The 26,797-nt window shown below is 46.1% G+C and overlaps 1 protein-coding gene across 3 annotated transcripts in view; it reads right to left on the bottom strand.

Annotated features, from left to right (window-relative positions):
• NFXL1 (nuclear transcription factor, X-box binding like 1) overlaps window positions 1-26,797 on the bottom strand; it is a 1,058,117-nt gene that overhangs the window by 802,456 nt on the left and 228,864 nt on the right. For all 3 annotated transcript variants that reach the window (XR_011282282.1, XM_069631709.1, XM_069631710.1), the window contains exon 9: window positions 25,004-25,118. Coding sequence is in view for 2 of the 3 variants with exons in the window: in XM_069631709.1 (XP_069487810.1) it covers window positions 25,004-25,118 (115 nt within the window). In the remaining variant the exon portion in view is untranslated. The remainder of the gene's footprint in view (window positions 1-25,003; window positions 25,119-26,797) is intronic.

The raw sequence follows: 26,797 nt of genomic DNA, 5'->3' as shown, positions 1-26,797 counted from the left end.
CCCAGACCCCGTGCCACCGGGGCGGCAAGAATCCAAATCAACACAGACGGCGAGTGCAAAAGGGAACGAGGAGCTTGCTCCCATTTTCCAGAACAAAATGAATCTTGTACCAACCTTAAATAGACCATGCACGAAGAGCACTACCACGATCGCCAATAACGCTGGCTATTCGCAAAAGCCGGAGCCAGAGAAAAAAGCTCTTAAACTAGCCGAAAAAGAGCGACCAAATCCCTCAAATAGACATTACTTCAACGCAGACAACACTCCGTACACACTGAAAACTACCTCAAGGAAGGACACTGCCACTTCAGCCCCAGCGTCCATGTCTGCTGCCCGCCCGATAGATCTAACCCTTTCCCCCAAAAGCACAAACAATCCTAGCCTCGATACCACCGCTCCTCCGCATTTGGACCGAGTCAGCCACACGGATCTGAGGCACAGGCAGGATAGCACAAACACAGAACCACGGCTGAACACAACTCCTCCGGAGAAGCCAGCACCTCAACATCCCGCAAAAACTCGAAAAGGAGAAGGGCTCTCACATCAGCAACCCACACTGGACGATGATTCTTCGTCGCCAACAAGATCTTCACTAGCAGTCAAACGACAAACGACTTCTCCAATTGAATCTGCCCATGGAAACCGGCCGGTACAACATCTGCCACTCTCCCGAGCTCCAGGAAAAATAAAAGCTCCTGGCAGAATTGGGGAAAACAGCCGAATATTCAAAATTGAACAGACCTCAAATAGAGGTAAATATATGGTGCTCAATCGAAGAACGGTGCTACAAATCACAGCATCCACCTCTGAGCTAAAGACCTTGAGAACAGATGACTTTGAACTAATCGAACCTTATCATAAAGATAATAAGGCGAAAGCATATCTGCACATTAAACCAGACGCAATCCAACATCTAACTCGGAGAGCTGAATCCGAACTAAAATCAGCCGGTTTCCTCCTATCGGAGATAAAAAGCTCAGCTTCATCAACAAATAAAGGCAATGAGGGCGATCACTCACGCACTATAACAAAAGATAAACAAACTTCACCAGATCACCAATACACTCGCAGAGCGGAGCTAAAAGCCCATTTCAGGGTGAGTCCTGACAGGGGAAGGGCACGACGTGAGGAAGTACGAAGAATACCGAGCCAAATGGAGTCGCAGTCCCACAAGAGGAGATCCGACACGAACGACTGTCGCAAATACTCGGCTGACGAACCAGAGGTCTTCTCACCGCGAGGTCCTCATAATAGAACCAGGTATAGCCCGTCGGTCCACTCTACCTCAAGACACCACGGGCAACAAAGAAGCGAAAGGAAACGAGACAACTCCCAGCCACGAAGAAGACTTAACAGCTACACAAATAGCATGAATCAACTGCCAGCTACCGGATCTCTGGGTGCTCCGGTTAATCTCAACAAAGACCCGTCTTCAACTGGCCCATGGCACTGGCTAAAAGGAGCCCTTTCCACGAGCAGGAGTAAATAGCAATCATCTAACGGAGCCAGACCTCCATCTCTCAAAAAGTCGTTGTCACTAGCCTCATGGAACACCAGAGGGCACGCCCACTTAACGGATTCCAACTGTGAGGACTTGGGCCGCTTTGATATTCTATGTCTGCAAGAGACGTGGCTCCTAGAGAAACCATCCATGGATGGATTTGAGATTGAGACTGCCCCGGCGGTTAGGGGCCTTCAAGGGCGCCCCTCGGCAGGCCTACTCATCACCGTGAAAACAGGCCACAATTTAAGGATTGTCAGTACCATTGTGAGATCCTACGGGCTACTGGCATCTGTCATCGAATGGACACACCTTATGGAACCATCAAACCAATGGTCGGTGACCAACTTGGCAATCGTAACTGTATACTGGTACCCGCAAAGGACGTCGTCTACAGCCTTCTGCCAATCCATGGTTGAAACTATCGACACAATTGTTATCGAGTGGAAAATTGACCATTTCATAATTTGTGGAGACTTGAACGCCAATTGTCCCCACCCAAAAGGAGCTTTGCCGAAACCAGCAGCTGCTGTATCAACGGAAATGAGAGGAGAGGCCTGGATGAAACTGATGTCGGCCAGGAACATACATAACGCGGCATGGATCAAAGACTGGCACCCGCAAATTCCAACCTGGGAAAGAGGTTCTTCAACAGCTACGTTGGACTATATCTTTATTTCCGAACTTATGTCCACAGAGATTGAAAGCTTCGAGGTGATCAAAACGTTCCCTAGTGACCATAACATGCTCACCCTTACCTGGTCCCCCATTTCTCAAGAAAACCCCTCCTATACAGTGTCAGAGGAAGCAAATCCCCAGCATACGCGCCTTCGCCTGCCGGCTGCCAGCATCAGAGCGATGACTCGACAATATATCACCAGTGAGGACGATACAACACCGGACGACCTACTCCGGAGACCCAACTACATCCCCCTTCTAACTAAATACAAGTCTAGCCAGAAGAAGGGTCTAAAGCCTAACGGTACCTTCAACCACTCCTATGACAAAGTCATAGCAGAGAAGAAGAAGGATCTGAGAAAAATGAAGCGTACTGCCAAAGTCGAGAACACCATTCTGGGCTGGGAAACGTGGGCAAAAGAAAAGAAAAGCTACAAATCATGGATAAGACTACGGAGGGCCACATTATACCAAATCGACGCAGAAACCATGATGAGAACGCTGGCGTCAAAAAAATCTGCTGACTTCTGGGCCCTGATCAACACCTCGCAAGGCGATACAAGAGCCAACATGATCAATGCCGTTCCGGCAGCCACCTGGGTTGATTTCTTCACTAAGCTCTTCGCTACTCCACCTACAACTGCAACCCCAGACCCAGAACCGAACCAAAGCCCATGGGTTGATGTCTCGAAAAAAGCTGACATCTTTGATTGTATTCAAAAGCTCAAAACATCAAGAGCTCCGGGACCTGATGGGCTTACGAATACGGACTTAAAAAAATATACTGCCGAGTGGACAGATTTCATCAGTCTCCTGTTCGCGCATTGCAGAGCAACCAGACTGATACCATCGTCATGGACGGAAGCTGTTGTGATTCCGATCTTCAAAAAGGGAAGCAGAGAAGATCCTGCCAACTATAGGCCGATAGCCCTACTAGATATCATGGGCAAACTGTTCGCTACGCTTCTTCTCGACCACTTTCGGCGCTGGGCCAAAACCGCCCCTTGTGAAGACCGATTCCAGACGGGCTTCAAGAAGAACGGCGGGACGGGAGTGAACATCCTCATTCTCAGCATTCTTAAGGCCAAGATAAAGCGGGGGGCACCAACTACCTACGTAGCCTTTATAGACCTGTCGCAGGCTTTCGACAGAGTCGACAGAACGTGTCTATGGAAAAAGCTACAGGGATGGAGCTGTCCAGATAACATCCTTCAACCGATCATAGCTCTCCACTCAAAGACCGCTCTACGTGTCCGCTTGAACAAACAAGGCTCTCTTACAAACGAAATTCTTGCATAAAGAGGAGTGAAACAGGGCTGCCCGTTGGCGCCTGCACTCTTCGTAGCTTTTCTGGGAGACTTTCAAGAATCCGAAACAACGGTTTGCAGCTTTCCGCCAAAGCTGGGCAGCACCGAGCTGTCCCGGATCCTCTACGCTGACGACATGATCCTCTTGGACCAGACGCAAATAGGCCTTCAACGCCAACTCGACAACTTGGCAGACTACATGGCCGTCAACAACCTCACGATAAACAACGCTAAGACAAAAATTATGATCTTTGCCAAGAATCCAAGAGCGAAAAAAACACTGTATTCTTGGTCAGTGAACAATTGCCGTATCGAAGTTGTTCCCCATTTTAAATACTTGGGAACTTACATCGATGGGTCATCCAAGGAAACTAAAATGCGACTGCATCTTTGGGAGAAAGCAAAAAATCTAACCTCGCAAATGAAGATGATCGATCGCAAGTTCGGCAAATTTTCCTGGAATCCCACAATCAACTTCTATAAGGGTAAAGTAGTCCCGGCACTCAGATATGGTATGGAGGCCACTATCAACATGCCCAGCTCAATTTGGCCTAAGCTAGAGGGCTACATTTGGAAAACAACTTTGGGTCTCCCCAACTCTATTCCTATCGCAGCCATCAGAAGAGAGTTGGGATTACTCTCGCTGGAAGCAACGGTCGCCGTCGCCTCTCTGGCTATCTTCAGAAAGACTCTCATCCAAAACGGTCTCCGAATTTTCAATATTATCAATAAGGAGCTGGAATCGACAAAATGCCCGGAGATCAAGAAGTGGATCTCCTCTCAAGAAAAAAAACTACATGAAGTGGCTTGCTCTACAGAGGACCAGAAAAACAACCCACAAAGAGTGTCACAAAAATTGAAAAACCAAGACTGGATCTCTACAGGTGAGCAAGCCAGAGCGATCAAATTTTTAAATCACCTGCCACCGACATACAACAGGCTCAAATCGCCTCTGGCCTACTGTGAAAAATTTCCAAACAGAAAGCTACGAACCTTCTTCCTAAGAGCAAGACTGAATCTGCTCCACACAAGAGAAATCATGAGGCTAGGAAACCAGGCCGCGGTAACCACGTGCAGGCTGTGTCAGGTTGAGGGTGTTACGGAGTCAATTCGTCATCTCCTATTAAACTGTCACATTCTCAAAGCTGAACGCCTGGCTTACTTGGAACCCCTATGGGGCAACTCTGTTCTGGTGGAAGAAGACACATGGTGGTGCTGCCTCATCTCGGGCGAAAAAACACGCTGGGCTGTAGCTACCTCCAAACTCTTGGAAGTGGCCTTTACAAAAATAAATGCTAAAGAGCATGCTTATCCAGCGGATCACATCTTGGCCCTTTCGAGTATGCAAGAAATATCCGAGATGTAACGCACCAGGGCGGCTAAAGATGACAAGTCACACACCTAGACCCTGTGGACCTCAACAGTACGACTTAAACGCAATCAACTTCGAACACTCTGTTAATGATTGCACGAACTACCTTACTTGCAAGATAGTAGCAGTATACGTGGTGAGTTCTGCGTTGACTCATCCTTGTAAAAATCATTTCCTTTGATTATACACAAGTAACAAAAAACAAAACAAAAAATAGGCGACCACTGCCCGACGGCGTTCGACATTGTGTGCTCTACAATTAGAAACTTGCCGATTATGGCTGCATATAATTGACAGAGGGAAACCGGCTCTCATTCATTTAATGAATCAGCTAAGCGGTCGACTATTAACAATAGCGAAACACCGCTCAGTTACGTAAAATAAATCATTGCTCCGTTCTGATATTCAAGAGCTTTCCAATTGGTCACACTCCAAATGAACAGCTACAAAATAGAATTTTTACAGCCCCACGTATAGGCAAATGAAATGATAAAATGTTTGAACAATATTTGTCAGATTAACAATTGAGATATAGTTGGATTAAACACTAATTGGATATACGCCCTGAGGACGACCTGTTTTTTGGGTTTAAACACGTGTTCGCATGTCGTTGTGTTCTTCATATTTCCTAATTTATGGTGTTGTTGTGTTCCTCATATCTTCTAACCTGAGATGTGCTGTTCTGCTCTTTACAGTCCTTAAATTTGAATCTATCTGTATGAACAATAATACAGAAAGCAGTATATTTTAATCTATATGCATAATAATACAGAGACACTTATACTTACCGTGACTCAAGTGTCCATTTTCATTCTTTATTTTGAGATATTATTCCATGAATCATATGAATGAATAAATGTATATTTGAGGAAAGTGCGCAGTCTGTAAGGTCAGTATTTCCCTCATCTGTAATTGTTATAGGCGGTAGTGGAAAATCGCCTAACTCACCACATGGCTGCAGCCAGTCTATAACTCACTTGTATACAAGACTCTGCTTCAGTATAGATGTGCGCATATCCATTAAGGAGATGCCCTGTTTCCACAAACTATAATACTGATTCATCTCAAGAGCATGCTGCATTTCCAATTCCCTGAACTTGATGTTTTGATGTTTGGCTTCAGCTTGGATTTGTAATTTTCTTAAATCTAACTCATGTCGCATTTTCTCAAGAGATACAAACTCTGGTCTCAGTACTGGACCTGGTAGGGTCCCAGTGGCTAAAGGTTGTATTTGTTCATTTATAAAGTGCAGCCAGGCCCGGGGGCATACGGGCGCGTAAGTTTAGATCTGGTTACAGTTACAATTGAATACAGTAAGCAAAGGTTACAGTGGTTACGGTTACAGATGAGTACAGACATTAGTAATACAGATACATATATACATGTTGCAATGTTCGTATGGCAGGCAATGTAGGCTGCCAATAAAAATATAGTATAAAATAACTTACATTATTTACAAAACGTACAGTCGGCAGTCAGTAATTCAAGGATCTGGGAAGTTTAGGCTGTCATTGTGTCCAAGTCGTGAAGGCAACGCTTTGTGTTGCGTTTGAATAGGTTAAAGGAAGGTTCTGACCTAAGGAGCGCAGGGAGTGTGTTCCATAATTTCGATGCTTGTACAGGGAAACTAGCTCCACCCGAGTTATGGAGTTTGAATCTTGGTATGGACATGGTGTTTGCTTGAGCTGCTCTGAGTGGTCTTGATGATGTATGTGGTGGGAGTTGGTTGGTGAGGTAGGCAGGTGCAAGGTTGGCTCTGGCTTTGTGTGTGAGGGCCAAGGTTTTGAGAGAAATTCTATGCTCTACTGGGAGCCAGTGCAGATTACGTCTAGTCTCAGAAATATGCAACTTTTTAGGGATGTTGAGAGCTGCCCTAATGGCATTATTTTGAATTACTTGAAGTTTGTTGATATTTTTGTGGCTCATGCCCAAGTAAAGGGCATTACAGTAGTCTACTTTGGACAAGAGTAATGCGATTGGGTGTGGAAATGAACAGCCTACATGCAATGATCAATTTGCAAGTGTAAGCGGCTGATGATGCTACTGCATTAGTTTGTTTGGCGAAGGATAAGGTGGCTCAAGGTATATACCGAGAGTTTTAGTGTTGTTTGAAACGGGGATAGGATTGCCATCTATGGTGAAAGATTTGAACGCAGTGTTAAGATTTTTTAGTTTAGATTGGGTACCAAGGATGAGCAACTCAGTTTTTTCGTCATTGAGACAAAGTCCATGATGTGCCATCCATGCTTGTATTACTGAGTAGATTTCATTGAGGGTTTTGCTGTCTGTTACATAGTCGCCTGAGATAGGAATGAGTATCTGGGTGTCGTCGGCATAGTTCGTATACGTGACACCCAGATAGTCAAGGATATCGAAGAGGGGCTTTGTCAATACATTATAGAGCGTCGGGGACACACAAGAGCCTTGCGGGACCCCGCAAGGTACAGGTGAAGGTTCAGCTGAATCAGTGGGCGAGAAAACACTCATGGTTCTATTCGCCAAGAAGGAGCTAATCAAGGCAGTGGCTGCGTCTGAAAGGTGTGCTGCAGTTTTCAAGTGGTGACAGAGTGTTTGGTGGTTGACCAAGTCAAAAGCTGCTGACAGATCAAGCAGTAAGAGGAGTGCAAGTTTACCGTTGTCTTTTAGGAGTTGGATCTGGGTGGTGAGATCTATTAAAGCAGTTTCCGTGCCGTGCCTAGGACGGAAGCCGGATTGCCTGAGTCCCAAGAGATTGTTCGATTCTAGGTAGGCCTGTATTTGCAGGTAAGGTGCTCTATCCAGTATTTTTAATAAGAAGGGTACAGTTGTTATCGGCCTATAGTTAGACGGGTTGGCTGGGGTGGTGGAAGGATGGTTGAGGGCAAGAGGGGCTCTCTTCATGAGGCTCCTCTTCCTCTTCTAAGACATTAGAGACTGAATTATCATCCTCAATATTATTATCCACATTTCCTAGGTTAGTAGGTGTAACAGGCCTACTACCCAGACTTTGATGATTCAACAATCTTGCAATAAGTTCACTTTTCTTTCCTTTAACAGGGAGTCTCCTGGCCTTACACATTTCTTTCAGTTCTACTGTCAAAATGACCAAAGCTTCCTGACTGAAGTTATCCATATTTGGCATGTTTATACAATTGCTATTCTAGAGGAGCTTAGCCTTGTGAAGGTTTAATTGAACAAAAGCAAAGCAAATCTTAGTGTAACAACTTTATAATAGATCCTCACCGCCTGCCACCAGTGTTAGGCAAGATTGTATGCAGTACCCTTAAAGTGCACCACAACAACCCTGACCTCCTGGCAGTAGTAACCCAACCCTTGGTATAAGTCTGTACCACACAGGTTTGTAGGTGCCCATTTTATCAAAATGGCCCTGGTCTTCTTTTTTCACCATTTTTTGTTGGAAAGGTCCTTCTTGAGATTTACTCTGCGTGCCAAACCAGGTTTGGTTCCTTTGTTCGTTTTGTCTTAGGTGCGATTCACGAGTGAAGGCCGCCTCTGGCTCCAGTATGTCTGGCAGGGGCAGGAAGTGAGGGAGGTGCCCGGAACTCCCTGTGCTTAATCCCCTTGGTTACAGGAATGCACCCAAAGGTGATTGAAAGGCTGGCTGTCGAGCAAGGACAGCCACAACGCTGTGTGATTGAAAGTTAGGCTGGAATGAATGGGAGAAACCTGCATAAAACACAAGGCTTTTTGGCTTGGAAGACCACTGGACGAAGGAATCCGAAGAACTTGGAAGAGACGCCACTCCTGGACCGTTGGTTTACCCGGTGAAGCCCTGCTGCTGTGCTGAAACTCCGAATTTGCCTCGACTAGAGAAACCCTGCAAGGACGAATTCTCCTCTTGAGTTGGTGGGACCAATCAACTCCAAAGAGAACTTGTTTGGACATCCTGTCAGAGCTGGCGGTACTTACACTGCTGCTGAAACTGAAGTGCCAGGGAGAGGAACACCAAACTGAGTACATCACTTTTAAGACGGACCCGAGCTGCTGGAAGAACCCCCGGACTCCCAGTAAGCAGGACCAACCAAGCCTGAGCCACCTCAACAGAGTGCTGGACCTCAGATAAGAGGAAAGTCCAGAGTGGTATCTGTGAGGCCGCAGTGATGCCATTTGCTGAGATGCGAGGAGCTGAAACCGCAAAGTGACGTTGAATAGAAGTTGGTCCTTTTCTGCCGCTTACCATCCCGTTGTATTTGCAAGAGTCCCCAGAAGACCTCCCTCTTGTCCCCACGACTGCCGCAAAGAAACAAACGGATCTGCAGATCCACACAGGAACAGAAGCCAGCTGGAACCATTTCTTCTAACCAAAGGTACTGTACAGTCTAAGAGAACTTACCTGTTGTTGTTGTGACTTGTCTTGGTTGCTTCTGTAGAGTTGCTTGCATCTTCTACCTCCCACAAGCCTCCCAGCTTGTGACCCTACTTTGATTCTACTTTTTCTACAAAGACTTCTAAAACATTGTGCAAGACTTTTAGTTACCTGCAAGAAGTGCTTCAGCTCACCCTGACTTTTGCCCAGTTGACATTGGCTGGCCTGGCTCCGTGAATGACTCTTCTCTCCTCTGCTTGCGTCTTACCTTCCCTCCAGGAAAGGGTTAATTTACTTTTTATTGGGGGGTTCAAAAGTACCTACCTGCTTCAGAATACTTGTGAGATATCTTGTTTTATTCTGAAATCTCTTTACTTTAACACTCATCTCAGTATTGCTCAAAATGTGCCAGTGATACATGAATGTCCACAGTGTCCTAGTTATTTAAGTCACCTGAGGGTGTAGGCAGTGTCTGTGTCCATTCCCAAATGGGTATTTGCTGATTTAGAGTAACTAAGAGTGTGCATTTCGGAGTGTATTTGTGTGTTACTATTATATTGCCCCTTCTGAAGAAGGCTTATTCAAACTGACTGTTAAATAAATTAATAATTGTTTAATCAAGAAACCTTTACTGTAAGTCTTTATTCGGATACTTGCCACTGTGAATCTCTGTGCAACTCCCCTACTGCTCACATTGACCCCTCTTGAGATGGGCCTTGCTGCTCAGCCACACTACCAACCTGTATAGTGCAGACCTATACCAAAGGTTGGGTTCCTATTGCCAGGAGGTCAAGGTTGTTGCAGTGCACTTAAAGTGTACTGTTCCAAATCTTGCCTAACACCTCCAATGGAAGATTTAAGTGTTCACATGCTCTGAGAACCTGTTTAACCTTTTTTCTTCCCATAACCTTTCTACAAACATCAGCATCTACAAAGTGTACTCGTGATGTATAAATGCCATTACTGTCCTAGTTCGTGAAGTCCTGTCAGGGTGTAGGACGTGTGTAAAAAGTATTTCTAAAGAGTATCTACTAGCTTTGTGTTGATACTGGAAAAGTATTTCAAGCATATTTGTTTGTTAAATAAATTGCCCTTTTTAACGAATGCCTATTTAAAAAAATGCTGTTGAATAAAGATCTATTTTAACTAAAACCTTGATTGTAAGTGTTACTTGGCTACTTGTACTTGCGAATTTCATTGCTACAGCTCACATGTACCCCTCTTGAGATAAGCCTGGCTGTTCAGTCACACTACCAACTTGTGTAGTACAGGCCTATGCCAAAAGGTGGGTTACCTAATACCAAGAGGACAAGTGTAGTGTAGTCTCCCACAGGATTACTGCATTAATTCTTGCCTAAAAGGGTATGAGGTAAGGGTGAACACCCTGGACACCTCGTTGTGCACTTCAACACTCTGTAGCGACTTCTTGGCTAAAGGTAAGCAATACCCTTTCGCCCCACTGTATCTTAGGTTAGAAGAAATGTTTGCGACTGGATTCTCCTCTGTGCAGCAGTGACAGACCCGGTCTCCGGATTCCTTGGTCTGTTGAATGGGATATCTCAGCAGCAGTCTTGAGAGAGGACCTCTGGCACAGATTTCTTTGTCTTCTCTGGTCAGTCTGCGGTTTTGGTGCCTTTTCTGCAGCACCTACAAAGGACGCCATTCGACTGGTCAATCTTTGATTCCTGGAGTACTGCACTCTGGTGAGGGGACTTTGATGAGTCGGAATGTGTCTCTGGAGGTTCACCTGGAGCTCAGCAAAGACTTGGATGGATTTGGCAATGGCAAGACGTTGCACTATAAATGGGTCAGATGTCTCCTGGTATTTGCGGTCTGCAGCTCTGGAAAGGCACAGTACCCTGGGAGATGGCTCAGATTGTAGTTCGTCTCAGGGCTGGTTGGTCCCACCAGCCAAAGGGAAGGATTCATCCTCCTTGGAGCTCCTCTGTCGCATAGAAAATGAGGTCAAGACAGCAGTGATCGCTTCACGGTGTTGCAAAGGGTCTGCAAGCGTCTCTGGCTTTCTTCTTCGGTTACTTCAAGTTCTAGTGGTCGAAGTGCCTTTCACCTCACTTACCTCACCTTTTATTCAGTTTCAGCACACACTCCTCTGCAATCTCTCTCAGCAGTTTACAGAAAGGGGCACGTGGCTGTCCATTCAGGACACCCAGACCCCCAGTGGGCACTGGTTCCATTCAGGCACTCAGGCAGACAAAGTGCAGGGAAAATATAACTCCTCCCCTAATTCCTGCCTGCCCAGACATACTGCAACCTAGGTGGGGACCCCCAATGGGTCCCACCAAATGCAAAACACACACGCAGACCTTCCCCATCCCAGAATGATTGTAGGGCTAACAAAGAACAACCACACCAGAAATGGCAACAAAAAAAAAAAAGAACAGAGCCCCCATGTTAGAACATAGGTGACCCGATTCTTTCACAACCGAGACTGTGAATACAGTCTGCAGTAATAAAATAGGACAATAGTTGGTAGAACACGTCCACTGCCACCAGCCATAACCAGAGCGCCGTCTATGAGACTAAAAAGTCACAAGAGCAGAGAAGGGAGATACTAGGTAGCCCCATTGGCACTTCACATGGATGTGGCGTGTGCCAATTTATCATAGTAACACGTTTTAGGAGGGATACAAAGTGTCCCTCTATCTTTAAGAACAGTAGTAAGGATACAGAAAAGAATCTCAAATGTGAACCCAAAAGGGTTCCAAGCAACACTGCCCATAAGAAGCTGTGTGATGTGAAAGTAAAACACTGATGCCTTAAAAAGAGATATGGAGGAAAGTACACTCCATAGTAAAGGTAAAACACAAAGAACAGAGAACAGAGTTCCAAAAGTCAGGGCAAATAAGAATGAATGAGCGGAAAAGGGTTCTGCTGAGAAAATGCCCTGTGGCCCTCTTGATGCCTGTGATCTTGTCCACTGAGGGGAAAATCCTATCGGAGCTTGTATGCCAGGTAAGGCCTAGGAATGTCAGTCTCTGCGTGGGCACAGCTGTGACTTCTTGAGATTGATCCCTGCTCGTATAGTCTATCCATGAGGGCGGATGCACTGGGCTGGACTGCCTGCGGAGACCTAGCCCCGATTAGCCAGTCGTCTAGATATGGGTAGATATGATGCCCCTGCGCCCCGAGTAGGGTTGCAACAGCGGTCATCAGTCTTGTAAAGACCCTGGGAGACAAATTTAGGCCAAAGGGTAGAACCTTGTATTGAAAGTGAAAACTCATGATCCTGAACCTCATGGGATTGTGTAGATAAGCATCCTTCAGATACAATGAGCACATCCAGTCTCCGACACACAATGTCTCTACTATTAGCGCTGGGGTAACCATCTTTAACTTTTGGAGAGGAAGGGAAAGGTTCAAGATGGAAAGGTCCAACACAACTCTCAGGCCAGCCTGGTTCTTTTTGAGTATGGCAAAAATACATTAATAGTAGCCCAAACCCTGCTGGGAGGCTTGGACTTCCTCCACTGCCTGACTCTCTATGAGCATGCCTATTTCCGCCAACAGAGTTGCTGTACCAATCTGTGGGAACGGAGGGGAGGAGAAGGAGGGATAGGGAGCCAGAAGCCTGTGGATACTACAGAGGATACATGGGTCCGTGAACCTTGTCGCCAGCGGTGAGCGGGGAGGGCAAGCCGCCCCCACCCGAGACTTGTGGATCCAGATGGGTGTGTCACGATTTCTTGCCCTCTCAGGCTGGGGCTGAGGAGGGGGACTGGAAAAAGCCCTTGTGAGCCGCCTTGTGCTGCTTGCGCCTGTGCTGGCTCGGGCATCGGGCATCTGTCCGGTTGTCTGGGGCATCTCTATTGGAAGCCTCTGAAGAACCAACCCTTGTCTGAGCGCTGGTGCGCTTGGCTATATGTCTTAGGGGTGGACTTGGTAAGGATCGATAAAGACTTCTCCAAGCTATTCTTTTTCTTATCAAGTTTCTAGTCTGTTGTTGAATGTAACAGATCGCCCCCCTCGAAAGGAAGGTCCGGTATACATTCCTAGACATCAGGTTTGAACATAGTCACCCTTAGCCAAGATGTCCTTCTCATGTCAGTAGCAAAACAGATGGCACGACCTGAGGTATCAATGTGAGCCACTGTTGACTCCATTATGTCCTGTGCAACTACTTTGGCTTCAGCATTGAAGCAAGCCTGGCTATGCACAGGGAGTTCAGGTAGGAAGTCTGCGATCACCCGCCAGCCTCTGGCATCCACATTGGACTGGCGCAGATGGAAAGTGGCATTGGAATAGATTATCTTTCCAAACGCATCTGGGATCTTCGCCTTCTTACCCACGAGTGTTGAGGCTGATGTAGCCGAGGACGATTGAGGCTTAGAGTACAGCGATGCTGCCGCTTTCACCAAGGAGTGTGGCTGGGGATGTGCCAACAGTTGGAGGTGGTCCCCTTCCGTTTGCCTATACTTAGTGTCCAGACGCCGATTGGTAGGCTGGCTAGAATGTGGTTTGAGCCATCCTTTTTTTGGCAAGCGCCACCACGTCCTTCTGCAGTGGGATTCCTGTTCTAGCTGTGGGGCGTAGAGTGAGAACTTCTGCCAATACCCCCTGTCTCTGGTTGTTCCACCTGTGGCTGTGGGATCCCCAAATACTCAGCCAGGCCTTCCAGACATTCGTGAAAGGCTTTGACTGATGATGGAGTGTCGGGGTCCTCCTCCTCATCTGTGCCCACCATGCGCAGGAAGCTGTGGAGAACTGATCAAAGGCACTGGAGGCTGCTGCGGCAGTATGGACAGGGCTGCCATGACTGGTACAGGCATGGGAACCGGCGTTATAGGGACTGGCGCCGGCGCCTGGGGCTGCGCTGGACCCAGAGGAGCTGGACCAAAGGCGACGTGGCCGTGGGTGTTAGCGGCTGTACCAGATGGAGCATGTCCCTGATCACATCCCTAAGGACGGTACCCATCTGTGGGGACCTCATGAGAGTAAGGAACTTCTCAAAGAACCTGTCTTCACAGGCCAGAGGAGTGCCTGATGGAATAGGCATAGGTGCAGGGCCCTAAGGTTGCTGAGACCTAAGTGCACCCTGTCTCACTGTATGGGGCGAAGTGTATCTGCCCTGCGAAGTCGATGGGTATTCTGTGGGCAAGTGACAGGCGTTGACCAGTCCCACCTGGAAAGTCACTCCCCTACCTTGTCCCCAAAGGGAGATGGTGTTGGGTGAGCCGCCATTTTGTCTGGCCTGGCGGCCATTATGTTTTGCTGCATGCCACATGCCAGCATCATGGTACCTGCTGCGCTCATGCCGGCTTCCTTCAGTACGCAGAGCGGTGGCGGTTGCGGTCTACCCTGCACCTCAGGTTGGGCCTGGTAGGCAGAGTGCCCTCAGCTGTGGAGCCGGTAGTGTTGCGTACAGGTGCCCCCTCAGACATCAGTCCAGTGTTGGGGCATAGCCATTTGGGTTGAGACCCAGGAATAGAACCTTGCGGTCCATCAGCGAAATCACCAGCGGAATCACCGACGGAATCTTGCAACCCCTCGGCTTGGTGGCCTGTAGCCGACGCAGCCTCGGTGCTTGTGCTGGTCATAGGGCTGGTTAGGTCCCTCCCGCTAGTGCGCTTCCTAGGAAAGGAGTCAGCTTTGCCGTATGCGGAGGAGAACAGTGCACCTACCTTGGGCCTGGTCTTCTGCTTCATGAATGCTTTCAGGTCCTCTGGTGGTGACCTTCCGAAGAGCTCCCTCCACCTGGGTAGTCTGTTCCTAAGGGCGCACAGTGCAGAGGGTCGCACAAGGTACAGCTGTCCCAGCCGTGGTCAGGGACAAGGCAGCGGAAGCAGAGGATGTGGGGGTCGGATGTTGGGAAGGGACCCTTGCAGGCTAGACACCTTTTGAAGCCTGCCGTCGTCGACCTGAGCAGGGGAGGAGCATCGCGCCAGAGGACAAAGCGGGACCTGACAATTGAAAGTGAAAAAGAAGAGAAAAGTACTTCTCTGGGGAAGAGCGTGTGAAATTACTAGGCCAGAGGCCTAACCCAGGAGCGCTAGTGAAAGCGGTCCGTTCCCGTCGACGTGGAAAAGAGGACTGGGGAGTGGCGCCGGTGGGCGGAGTCAGGGGAGCGCATGCTCCCAGGGCCGTGCCCCGTGCCAATCTAAACTTAAAGGGGAAGATGATTTTTGTCTCGCGTCCCTAGGGAGGAACGCCCCATACAGTATGGAGGAAAGGGGACGGGACGTAGGAGTAGGACAACTAGCAGGTAGAAGTATCACACAACACTGTTAAGGATTTCAATCAGGTGACGCACACCCTAGTCTCGGCCCAGTATGCAGCACGACTGAAATACTTATGTTTTATGTTAAATTCAATATTGAGATGGTACACCACTCATATCACACCCCTTTTCAAATACCGCGGGTCACAATAGACCATGAACCAGGCTGGTTGATAAAATGTAATATTTATTTATTTATTTTTAAAATTCAAAAGAAATCATACCATTTTTAATATGGGGCAGCTATCTCCAATGGAGTGATAAGAACAATAGGAATGTAAGCAATGCACTTAGTTTAACCTTCTATTGACACAACTTTTTTATTTTAGGTAAGATAGCACTTGCAATGTTCCCTCAACCCACAAATAATCAATTCTAAGTGGATAAACAGAAGCAGCAGGTAAACAGGACTGACAATTGGAAAACAGAATGGAAATCTCACTTTCCATCCCCAAACAAGAGAAAAAAATGGATTTTAAACCCTGGCAATGCTAAAAATGACACTCGGAAATGGATGAATAAATGAATGAATGTGTATAAAACCCTTCAGACAAAAACAATTCTTTACTGGAGCAACACAGGAAAGATACTAGCAATCACAAGCAATGGATTTAGCAAAAGCATACAATTTGAAATTAAATGGAAGATTTAAAACAGTTTATAAGCAAAATGACACGTTGAAAATTTAGCAAACTTTTGCAATTCCCACCTGAATTTACCAGAACGGTTTTTAATAAAAAAAGGGTGAAATATTGATGAGGTTTTGGTGTTAGGGTGGAGCTATCGATCATCGGTACAATATGGAAGTGAAATGAGGCCTCTAGCTGGTAAATTGAGTGAGCTATGTGTTAGGGAGAATTCTCTGTCTACGCTGAATTTCCTAACCTTGTGAGTCCCCCAGCAGCTTTGCTGGATTTCTGGAGTTTGTTTTTTTTCTCCTGCCAAGAGTGAGTCTCTTTTCTTCACACTCTTGGACATGATTTGAGGGGTTCCTTTGACTGTTAATGTGTTGTATGGGCTATGGGGTCTTTTACTCCATAGGGTCTCATGTGTTTTTACTATGTGTGTTACACAGCACCCTCAGTGCAGTGACACAGGGGTGTCATAGTGACACCCCACCATAGACTCCATACCCTGGGACAGACTACTGTTTCCCAGGGCATGTAAAGTCACCATTGGCTTTACTAGTCACAAATTATTAACAGAAACCAGTACACACCACCATATTGTGGACGTACTGGTCGGGGCAATTCGATTGCCCCGGGGTCTGTTAGTCGAGGAGGCACGTCTCTGTCCCCCCTGATCGAGTTTTGGCTGGTGGTCGTGGATACTACTTTTTATATTCGACTGCAAATATATCTCTATGGGATTTTCCCATTGTTCGAGGCTACCAACTTTAATTATTTAATTCTCATAGCCTCGAACATACCGCCGGTTTATTTATTTAATATTAATTCGCCGGTTGGTATTTTTTGCCAGAACTCGATTCTAAAATGGCGTTTGTGTTCTCTTCTGTGACTCCAACCCAAGTCGAGCCCTTTGTTCCACATTTTGACGGGCTTCTCCACAGAAGCCTCCAAAAGTGGTGCCACTCTGTCTGGGTACCACAGGGGGTGCGGGAGGGGGTTTAGGCACCCTGGACTGAGTTACCTTGGTAACTCAAGTCGCACTCTTGTGTGATTGGCCCAAGTGGTGAGCTGGCCGGCTCACCACTTAGCATGTTTGATTGACAGCTAGGCTGAGTGAATGGGGGTGTGCTGCATAAAAGCAGGGCTTTTGGGACTGGAACTTCAGAAGTCGTCACAGGACCTGAGAATTCGACGAGGGAGAAGCTGAGCCGACCTGCTACGACGACACCACCGGTGGAGGCCTGCGGAACCGACTCACCACTTCCCTACGACAGAGAAGATCTCCCGGCTGGAGAGTCTTCTTCCCCTGACTGGTGGGCACAACCAGTTTACCTTCTTTTCCTCGCATCCCAGGACGTCTTGTGGTCGAATTGCCCGTGCCAAGCACCCCGGCAACCGGATAGCCACTTACCACTGGACCGCGAATAAAAGGACCGCTCCTTTTAACTGAGAACTCCGTGGCTGGTTTCTTCCCTGGCAGTGCAACGGACTCCTGTCTTCCTTCCCAACGAGATCCTCTCTTCCCCCGGACGAAGCACCGAATTGCATCCGCTGCCAGGAACAACTGCCCCCGCTGGAGTATTCTCACCACTTTAAGGTACCGTGTCCGCCAGGCCTCCCTCTCTAAAGATTGCTACAAGGTAATAATAATCCCTTAACCTTCTGGACTCGGCTGGCCGCCTTGACCATCTAACTGGTCCCTTTCTTTTTGTCCAACTCTTTCTAAACTGATTTCGAGACTTTTGGGCACTTTGAACCATGTGACCTTGGACACATTTCGACTGGAGCCTCTTACAGTGGGTCCGGCCTTGTTAACTTTGACTTTACGGTTTTAACCTGCCTTCTTCTCCTATTGTGTTCTTCTGAAAGTGTTGGGATCTGTTGCTATCTTTGCTCTGCCTTTCTATCCCTTTTAAACCGATTGATTAGAGTGCCATCTTCGTTAAGCGCTCACCGCTGTCGGAAAATAAGTGTTGCTTTACTTAAGACTTGTCTAATAATCGTTGAAGGGAGTGTATATCTTTTAGTGATGTGTTTTTGAACTGCTTAATATTAGTGCCTGTGTGTTTTATTAGATGTGGTTTTAAATAAATACTTATATCTCTTTTACACCAAGCTCTGGTCAGTGTTTGCTTGTTCTACTATGTTCTTTTGACCTATTGTGAATACTCTGTATACTGCCTAACTCTTCTTGAGGGAAGTCTGACTGCTCAGCCACAGCTACCAAGTGAATCTGTGTGGTACAGACTGCTACCAAGTGGGTTTACTGCCAAACACCTGTAGTCTTAAATCTTTTGCAGTGGTCCCAGAGGGAACTACACAGGTTTCTGCCTAACACTATGCAAGATCTAGTGAGGTGCGTTTTTGAGAAAACAAAGGCGCGAAAAAGTAAAATAAATCAATTTTGACAAGAACAGTTTTACTCAACACGAGAGCATTCAGACTAGGCTACCAGATTGAGACACAGTAAGCTCCAGGGTTGACTTGCGAGTTCAAACCTAGCACCTCCGCTTCCGCCCTGGCGGAACCAGTCCGTTCACCCGAAAGAGGATTAAGGGCTTAGGATTTCACAAGACAAATTTATTAAAGAAGTTGGCGCTAGCCCAAGAAATCAAAGGCAGGGTTTCAAGAATGATTTTTGACAATATTAAAAGTTATCAGGATAAGGATAGGATGGCTTACAGGGTGGAACTAAGGCAAGACAAGGTATACTATGGTTCCTATTGATACTCACAGTCCACTTTTTAGTTTGGATTTCGGACAGTCAGCGGTTCTGGTCACCACACGGATCTGGTCTAACAAAGGACAGCCGGACAAAAATCAGCAGGACAGGATCAGCTGGGCATGGACTGGATACCAAGGGATAGTTCTTCTAGACTGGCATTTCTGGTTACTGGATACTATAGGTCATCAGGGCAGCAGGATGGAGGCAGCATGCAGTGAGTGGCGGCAAACCAAACGGGATTAGGATGCCAAAAAAAAAAAGTACCACAGTTTCTCCTAGTTACTGGGAGATTAGTGGGTTTTAATATTGTAGGGTAGGCCTTGCTGGAGCAGCATCAGCAGTGCTTGGGTTTTGCAATGGGCCCTGGAATAGGATCAGCAATGCTTGGCCTTGTTGTTGGAGTCTGGAGTCTGAAAGATGAAAAAGGAAAAGGAACGCAGCGCAGGAAATCAGGAAGAGTGTGTCTAGAGTCTTGTCAGGGACCCTTATTTATAATGCAAAATGACATCAAGGTAGAGGCTGGGCAGGGTTAACTACACCCGCCCCTCAACTACTTGGATTGGGCATTGGAGCTAGTCTCTGCCTCACTCTCAGCTGGTTGGATTTCTAAGGGAGTGATGTCAGATTTATGAGGTGAGGTTTTCAATGTCCAAACACTCCCACATTTACTTTACTTAAAATCTGATTTTGCCAAAAACATACATTTCTTTACTTGCAATCTCTTGGCAAATTATACACACAGTTTACATATTATGTGCAGCCCAGATCAGTCCAATCCTCAGCTCTGTGCGACCTTGTTTCGCCTTTCTGACACATTTTGGTAATTTTACACATTAAAGATTTGGCCTAAAATTCTACAATTTTATACACAAAATGTGAATTGCCCCCACGGTTGTATGTACAGAATTTTATGTTTGCCACATCAATACTTTCCTTGGAATCTGTCATATTTCGTAACGTCTGTTCCCCATGCAGGAATGAGTTCTACCAAGTTTTAAAAGATAGCCCCAAAATTAGATGTAAAACTGCGAACAATTAAAATGTTTGCTAATTCTTGCTATAGAAATAAAAGTCTTTAAAGTTTCTTCATAACATGGTCTTTGGCACCAAAATGCAGTGCCTTTGTTACCAGATCCTGTTTTTTTTTTCTTCCTCCAACTGCAAGCAGTTGTCATTTCCTTCCAGACAAGGGTGTTTCTAGTCTTAATTGAAGGTTTCATTGCCCCTTCACACTTGACAGGTGAGTGTCCCAGGACTGCTATTGTCCCAGCCTGGAGCACAGACGAATATCTGATGAGCATGTGAACTTTCATTGTCCTGTCCCATTCAAGGTTTTTCAAGTTAACACTTCGCACCTACGTGTCCTGGATTTATGGTGCATCTCCCTTCCTTGGAGGAGTTTCATGGCTGGCAACTGGAATAACAGGTTTTTCTGAGAGTTTGCAAATCCATCCCATGTGTTTTAAACTGTATAATTTCTTGCTTTGGGTCTTGAATTAAACAAACCTATGACAGAAGATTTCCTATGTGGGTATTATCACCACTAACATAATTCCTTTACATTGCTTAGTAAGCAGGCTTTCATTAACAATTGAGTTTTAAACAGGCAATTTTTCTTCTTCAGTCAGCACAGCCCACATGTGTTAAAAACTGCTAGGATTTCTTTCATTCATTCGGTTTGCAGCTCCTCAGATTGCCACTGTCTTTTCAGCTGTAGTCATTTCCTTGCAGCAGGAGTTTTATCTAAAGTATAGATACATTTATCTTGACCTGGCTCGGAGAGTAAAAGTCTCTTTGAACTGCTGCGCCTGGATACATTTTGGCAAGAAATAAACGTGTGTTCTGGTGCGAGTGAAAAGAAAGTTGCTTTTTGATTGCTTTCAAATCTACTTTGACAGGACCTGTCATTCAGGAATTATGCCCGGTTTTCTGAGGCACAATGACTTATCTTGGGCCTGGCAGGGCCGTTTCCATCACAGTGGTTTCAGAATGCACAGATGGAAATAGCATAACACATCATTTTGAAAGGGTAAAAAAGGTTTCCTTTTGAATGGGAGGTTTTGGCTTTTGCAGCAATGCAGTGCTGCCTGTTCACTTGATTCCATATATATGTCTCAGAACACACTGGCATACTTTTTTTTGCCTATGGTGTACTAGGCAGGATGGTGCCACCATCTTTTGTTGCTGTCCAAATGCAGTTATGAGGTACTGGCGCGCACAGGAGCCAGCGCCGCATGGTTGCGGTTTCTTGCGCAAATGCAGCTTGGTGATGTGGTGCAATGCCGTTGAGGGGGTCAATATATCCCACAACACTAAAAATAGAATATATATATATATATATACAGTCACTAGAGTAGGGCATAATACAGATCAAACCCCTATAAAGGAAAGTACAGATTAGATTGTGCACTACAGGCCCACAGAGAATTAGCCCTAAATTCAAAAGGTCCTTCCCTAAATTGTCTGGGGCCTTATGCCCAAAAGTTCAGGAAAAGTTCTGCTACAGTTTGTAACGCAGGAAAAAAAATAAAAGGTAGGGTCTCTGGGGTCCAGTGAACAATTCCAAGGGTTACAGGACAAGTTATACTCGTCAACTAAAGTGTCCCCAACTTTCGGAAGGCTTGCGCAAGCAAGCAAAGGCAAGTTAGCAAGACTTGTAAAGGGTGTTTAGGGGGCAGGTAAGAACCACTGTAACTCACCCCCGTACTCTGATTCTTCACAGGACTTGGCAGGTCGATAGAAGGTCTGAGGTCGCTTTTCCTGCCGTCAGCCTCAGCCCTTGATTCGCAGAGGTTGTAGGTTTCGAGCAGATCTTCGGGCTGGTGCAAGGACTCTCAGTGGAAGAATGCAGCAAAACATGATGCAGTACCCCTCTCAGGACTGGACTGGACTCAGGTGAGCTGTTTCAGATGGCGATCAGCGCAGCACGGCGATACTAATGGACTAATTTGGAGCGGTCAGACTTCCCCTTCCATTTCGGGTCCCATTGATGCTAGGACTCCGATTTCGCTGAGGCAAGTCTTGTAGGACAAGCGGAGGATCCCCCAAGTTCCAGGCCTCAATGCAGAATGGGGAAATCGGCAGCACGGTAGCCCAAACTCAGAGCTAGTCAGCCACAGGGCAGGGTACCAGGGCACTTCCAAAGGCTCTTCTTCACAGGGTACAGAGCAGACGTCAGGAATGGATGTTCTCGCCACTCCAAGGGTTGCAGCTCCCTCGCAGGGCTCCTGGAGAGCGACAGCAAGACAGGGCTCTTCCAGGACAGGAGCAGATGTTGGCCGCCAGGCCTCCTTCAGACAGGTCACTGATCGCCTCACAGGTCTCACAGTTGGACAGAAGTGTTGGTTCCTTCAGGTATCTCCAGGGGTTTATGGTCATTTGTTTGAATCAAAAGATTCGAATAGCCAAAGTTTCTAAACGAAAGTTTCGAAATCAAAAGCTACGACATGCTATGTTTAACATGGAAAGTGCATTTCGTTCGAAACCAATCCATCGACAATAGTCATGGATTGGTTTCAACTGAAATGCACTATTACATGTTAAAAGTAGCATTTCACTGTCTTTTTGTTTGTAATGTTGAAACTTTACATGAGCTGTCCTGTGCTGAAATTACAGGACTGGACAGTTCCATATAACGTTTCAAAGTGTTTTGTGTATATTGGCATTCAAATGCCTTTTTTTTAACTTTGAAATGTTACATGGAGCTGTCCAGTCCTGTAATTTCAGCACTGGACAGCTCCATGCAACGTTTTAGTGTATATTGGGGGGGTTCCCCTCCCTAACCCCCACGCCACCCCCCAACCCTAACCCAAGTTTCGAAAGGCAAACTTTCAAATGTTTTCGATCAAATTGTCATTCGAAAATGTTGTATTTAAAAAGAAAAAGATTCTAACGTTTGCCTTTCGAAACCTTTCTATTCGAAAAAATTACTGGACATCATCTACAGGATCTCTCTAGAGAGGGTGCAGGGGTCCTCTTATCCCAAAAGCCAGGTAAGAGCAGAAACTCCCACTAGCCAATAGTAGAACTAGCCCACACACACCCCAGCAGTGGTCCAATCAGGACCACTTGCGGGAACACTCATGCATATCACTCAGACACACTGAAACCAGTTGGTGGATTGGGGCCAGACAGCCCAGCCCAGATCCTGCCAGCAAATGCACATAGCCCTCCAGTAGCTCACCAAAAGCCTCGGCTTTCCTGGGCACTGGAAGTTCCTATAAGGATTTATTTTCCTTGCCTCACAGATCAGGACGAAGGCTAAATGACAATGTGGACAAAGGGCAAGCGAAATACCTCGTGGCATGGCCATGTTTGGTCACTAGCCACAGTAGCCAAACGCCGTAAACGCAGTAAGGCTAAAACTAAAAGCACCAGAAAATGCTAAAAAGTCACTGTTGACACCAGCATGTCAATTTAGCACCCCTAGAGTAACCTAATGTACCCCATAGTACTACAGTTTAACATGATACAAGTTACAAAAGTGATACAAGAGTTACACAAGTAGTAACAACAGTATCAAGGCTAAGGGAAACAATGTTTCCCAGTACTGACAGCCTGAAGGACATGTCAGTTTCCCCATAACAGATGAGCAAAAGTAAGTGTAGTGAAGCTTAAGACTTCACTGCACTGTAAAAAGTACAGGTCAGGATCAAAAATGGAAAGCAAAAAGTTTGGGGGTCCATAAAATTGGAACGAAAGGTGCAGTAGAGAAATCTTTCCTAATAAAAAGTAATTATTATTGTGAAAATATTTAGATTTCCCAGTGAAAACATTTTTACTCGCTTATAAAATACTCCCACTGGGAATTGGACTTACATTTTTACTCCCTAAAAAAATAATTGTACTCCCAAGTTAAAAAAAGAGAGAGTAAAATACTCCCACTTCAAAATCTTATCTGGGGCAATGGTTGTACTCATGTTTTCACTACATAAACATCAAATTCCAAGCCAAGATTGAACACTTTCTGTCTCTAAGGAAGGCACAGTATATTTTTCTAAAATGCCTGCACTTTCTGAAACAACAGAACAGGTGCATTTGTAGATAGCTTGTTCACCACAGTGGTGTTTCTTGGCACTGGAAACAGATGTGTAGTGTTAACCAAGTCAAGGGTAGGCATTCTATAAATCTTGTAAGGATGAAAAGCTGAATAGACTTGCCAGGATTCGAACTGAGGACCACAAGGTCAAACAGATGCCTGCAGTGGATGCACTAGTCCATCCACTGCCTCAAGTCCAGTGAGCTAGGTCTAAATGCCATTAAACCAATCTTGTCTTCGTGCACCAATTCAGTTCCTATCTTTGCAATTCACTAAGGATCAGGCTAATGAGCATTGTAACATCAGTGAGCAGTAGGGACAACTGGCGGAATGATTTTCTCCCCAGTAGGTCTAAAGAGATTTGGTCATTACCACCATGAGCCCACTTCATAAGAATAATCAGCTAGCAACAGGGGTTAACACCATTCCAGTTCCACTCTCTATTCGCAGTTTGTTCTGTCATGATGCCTCACAAATGGAGTAGACGCTCACAACCTCACTGCCAAGAGAGGCCTAGCACAGGAAAGGCCTAACGGTGCACTGAAAGAGTCAGTTGTTCCAAGAGCCAGCAAGAGTTTAATCACAGCGCCTCCCTGCAGATCTCAGTACACATGGGTGATGGTGAACCCAGAGCAAGAGCGAAGAGCTCACTGATGGGGGAAGAACTCTGTATGCCGACCTGAGGCAAGCACTTTGGGCAGTAGGGGACTCCATATGTAACACTGCGTTGTCTACCAGCACACCATGAGCATGCCTCAAGTGCCTGGTCTCACAGCTCCTCCGGGGCACTTGCAGCAAGAATAACACACTCTAGAAGGCAAGCCAGAACCACTCAACCAATCCTGTAAAAAACATTCCAGGAAGCCCCGGCACTGATCATAAGTGATCCATCCATGGACAAACTGGATGTATTTAGGTTTATGTAGGGTATAGATGCAGATCTAGCGTGCTCTCAAAATAACCACATCATTTCTACTTTTGCCAAGATATGCAGAAGGCAAAATCATTTTTCATAACAAAAGAAAACCAATGTATTACAGCATCCAGATTTCATACATTACATGTTTAAATTTAATACTAGGCGCAAAAAATGAAAATGTTTATGTATGACATCCCAAATAAAACATACAAATACAACTTAAATACAGAAGGATAGAAAGATGGTTGAAGGTGACATAACAAGCCAAGTCTCCACACAGATAAAGTACTTACTTGATTTCTCACATGGGCAAGTGCGCTTTCCAGATCTAGGGCATGCACCGCAAGGGCCAGAGTGGCAAACCTGTTCACAGGTATGATTGGCACATGGTAGTGTTTTCCCACACACCTATGGAAAATGAATATTACCATTACAAGCAGTACTGAAGTAAAATACACAATAATCTAGCAGTTTGGAAATAGTCACAAGTACAACTACAGTGACACTTTGCTTTCCCTGTAGGAATCATACCTTTTACAAAAACAGATGTATGTAAATAAAATACAGGTTTACAATACAATGATGTATTTCTTAACTAAACACTTTGTCAAACCAAACTTTCTTATAGGCATTATACCCAAGGTGCATTAGATCTGTTTTCTCAAAAATACCAAACAGTTAAATAATTATTAATGTATTGTTTTACCCAGTCTAAACCATAATAAAGTTCCACTCTTTAATTATTCAAATATAAAAGATATTCATTAAAGATGCAAAAACAAACAAACCAACAAAATAAAAGATAACAATACAAGGTTCACTATAAAACCCATAACTTTGAAAGGCCATGTACAAACCCAAGTAAAAGGGTAAGAGAGAATACCAAATAAATAGATAAAATGGGATACACAATAGAAGACTGCTGGTCATCCCTCCAGGAACCCTAGGAACAAGAAAGCTGGCACGTTCTAATGTTCTGATAAACCCTAAGAAGCCAAACACACTCTGGCTGCCCTCCCTTGGCCCTCTTCCTTCTCCCACCTCTGAGGCTAAGAACCTTCGACGCCACACTCTCCTTTTCTCCTCACATCTCTGACGTCTCTAAGAAGTCAAACTACCAACTGCACCTCCTCAGAGGTATTCTTCCTTTCCTCTCCTTCCCCCAGAAGCTCACTGTCTCTAGAGCTCTGGTTCTCTCTGGGCTGGACTACTGCAACAGCCTCTTTCTAAATCTAACTGCTTCTACTCTCCGCCCTCTGCAACTCATCCAGAACAGGACTGCAAGACTTGTCCTTGGCCTCAAGTCCAGGGATCATATCTCTCCAGCACTGAAATCTCTGCATCGACTCCCAGTGGCTGCTAGGATTATGTTCAAGACCCTCTGCATTGTCCACAAGGCCTTCTGGGGCCTGGGTCCTCAAAACCTTCAACTCTCTCTTCGCAAATACCGTTCTACTCGAGCTCTTCGCTCCTCCACTTCCAACTCCAACTCGCTCAGGGTCAGTTGCTTCTCCAAGCAACGAGATGTTGGTAGATCTCTTTCTTCGGCTGGGGCCTCCCTCTGGAACACCCTCCCTGCCTCTCTGAAACTTGAGGAGAACCATCTCCAGTTCCAGAAGCACCTCAAGACCTTCTGCTTTGCTTCTGCCTTCTCTCTTCCTCTCCCATGCTGATTTCCTGTCAGATACTGCACTGGTCACCTGGCTACCCTATGATTCGGGCCCAGGTCCCTGCCCACCCAGCTGCACACCCTCCCCGCAACCCTTGCACTTGGTCTGTATCTGTAACCCTACAGTCCCCCTACCTGCACTTTTTGACACCTGCTATCTGCACTTACCCTTGCACCTGCCGGCCACACTTCTTGTTATTGGTTTGATACCATGTACAACACTGCCCCCCCCCCTCCTCTTTCCTCTGGCACCTTTCCCCTCCACCCTACCCTGCACTTGCGCGATCACTATGTCACTTGGTGTTGTCTCTGTCCTCCCTCTTTTCCCCCTTCCTTGCTTCGACGTGCCTTGAAACACTTGTGTATAGGCGCGTTACAAATGCCATATCATATGGCTACTTGTAATGTCTCATAACTA

Source organism: Ambystoma mexicanum, chromosome 6q (genome assembly GCF_040938575.1).
Source record: "Ambystoma mexicanum isolate Mex_15411 chromosome 6q, UKY_AmexF1_1, whole genome shotgun sequence".
In the NCBI taxonomy this organism is placed as follows: Eukaryota; Metazoa; Chordata; class Amphibia; order Caudata; family Ambystomatidae; genus Ambystoma; species Ambystoma mexicanum.
Note: the sequence above shows the minus strand (reverse complement) of the source record. Positions and strands in the feature narration are given on the sequence as shown.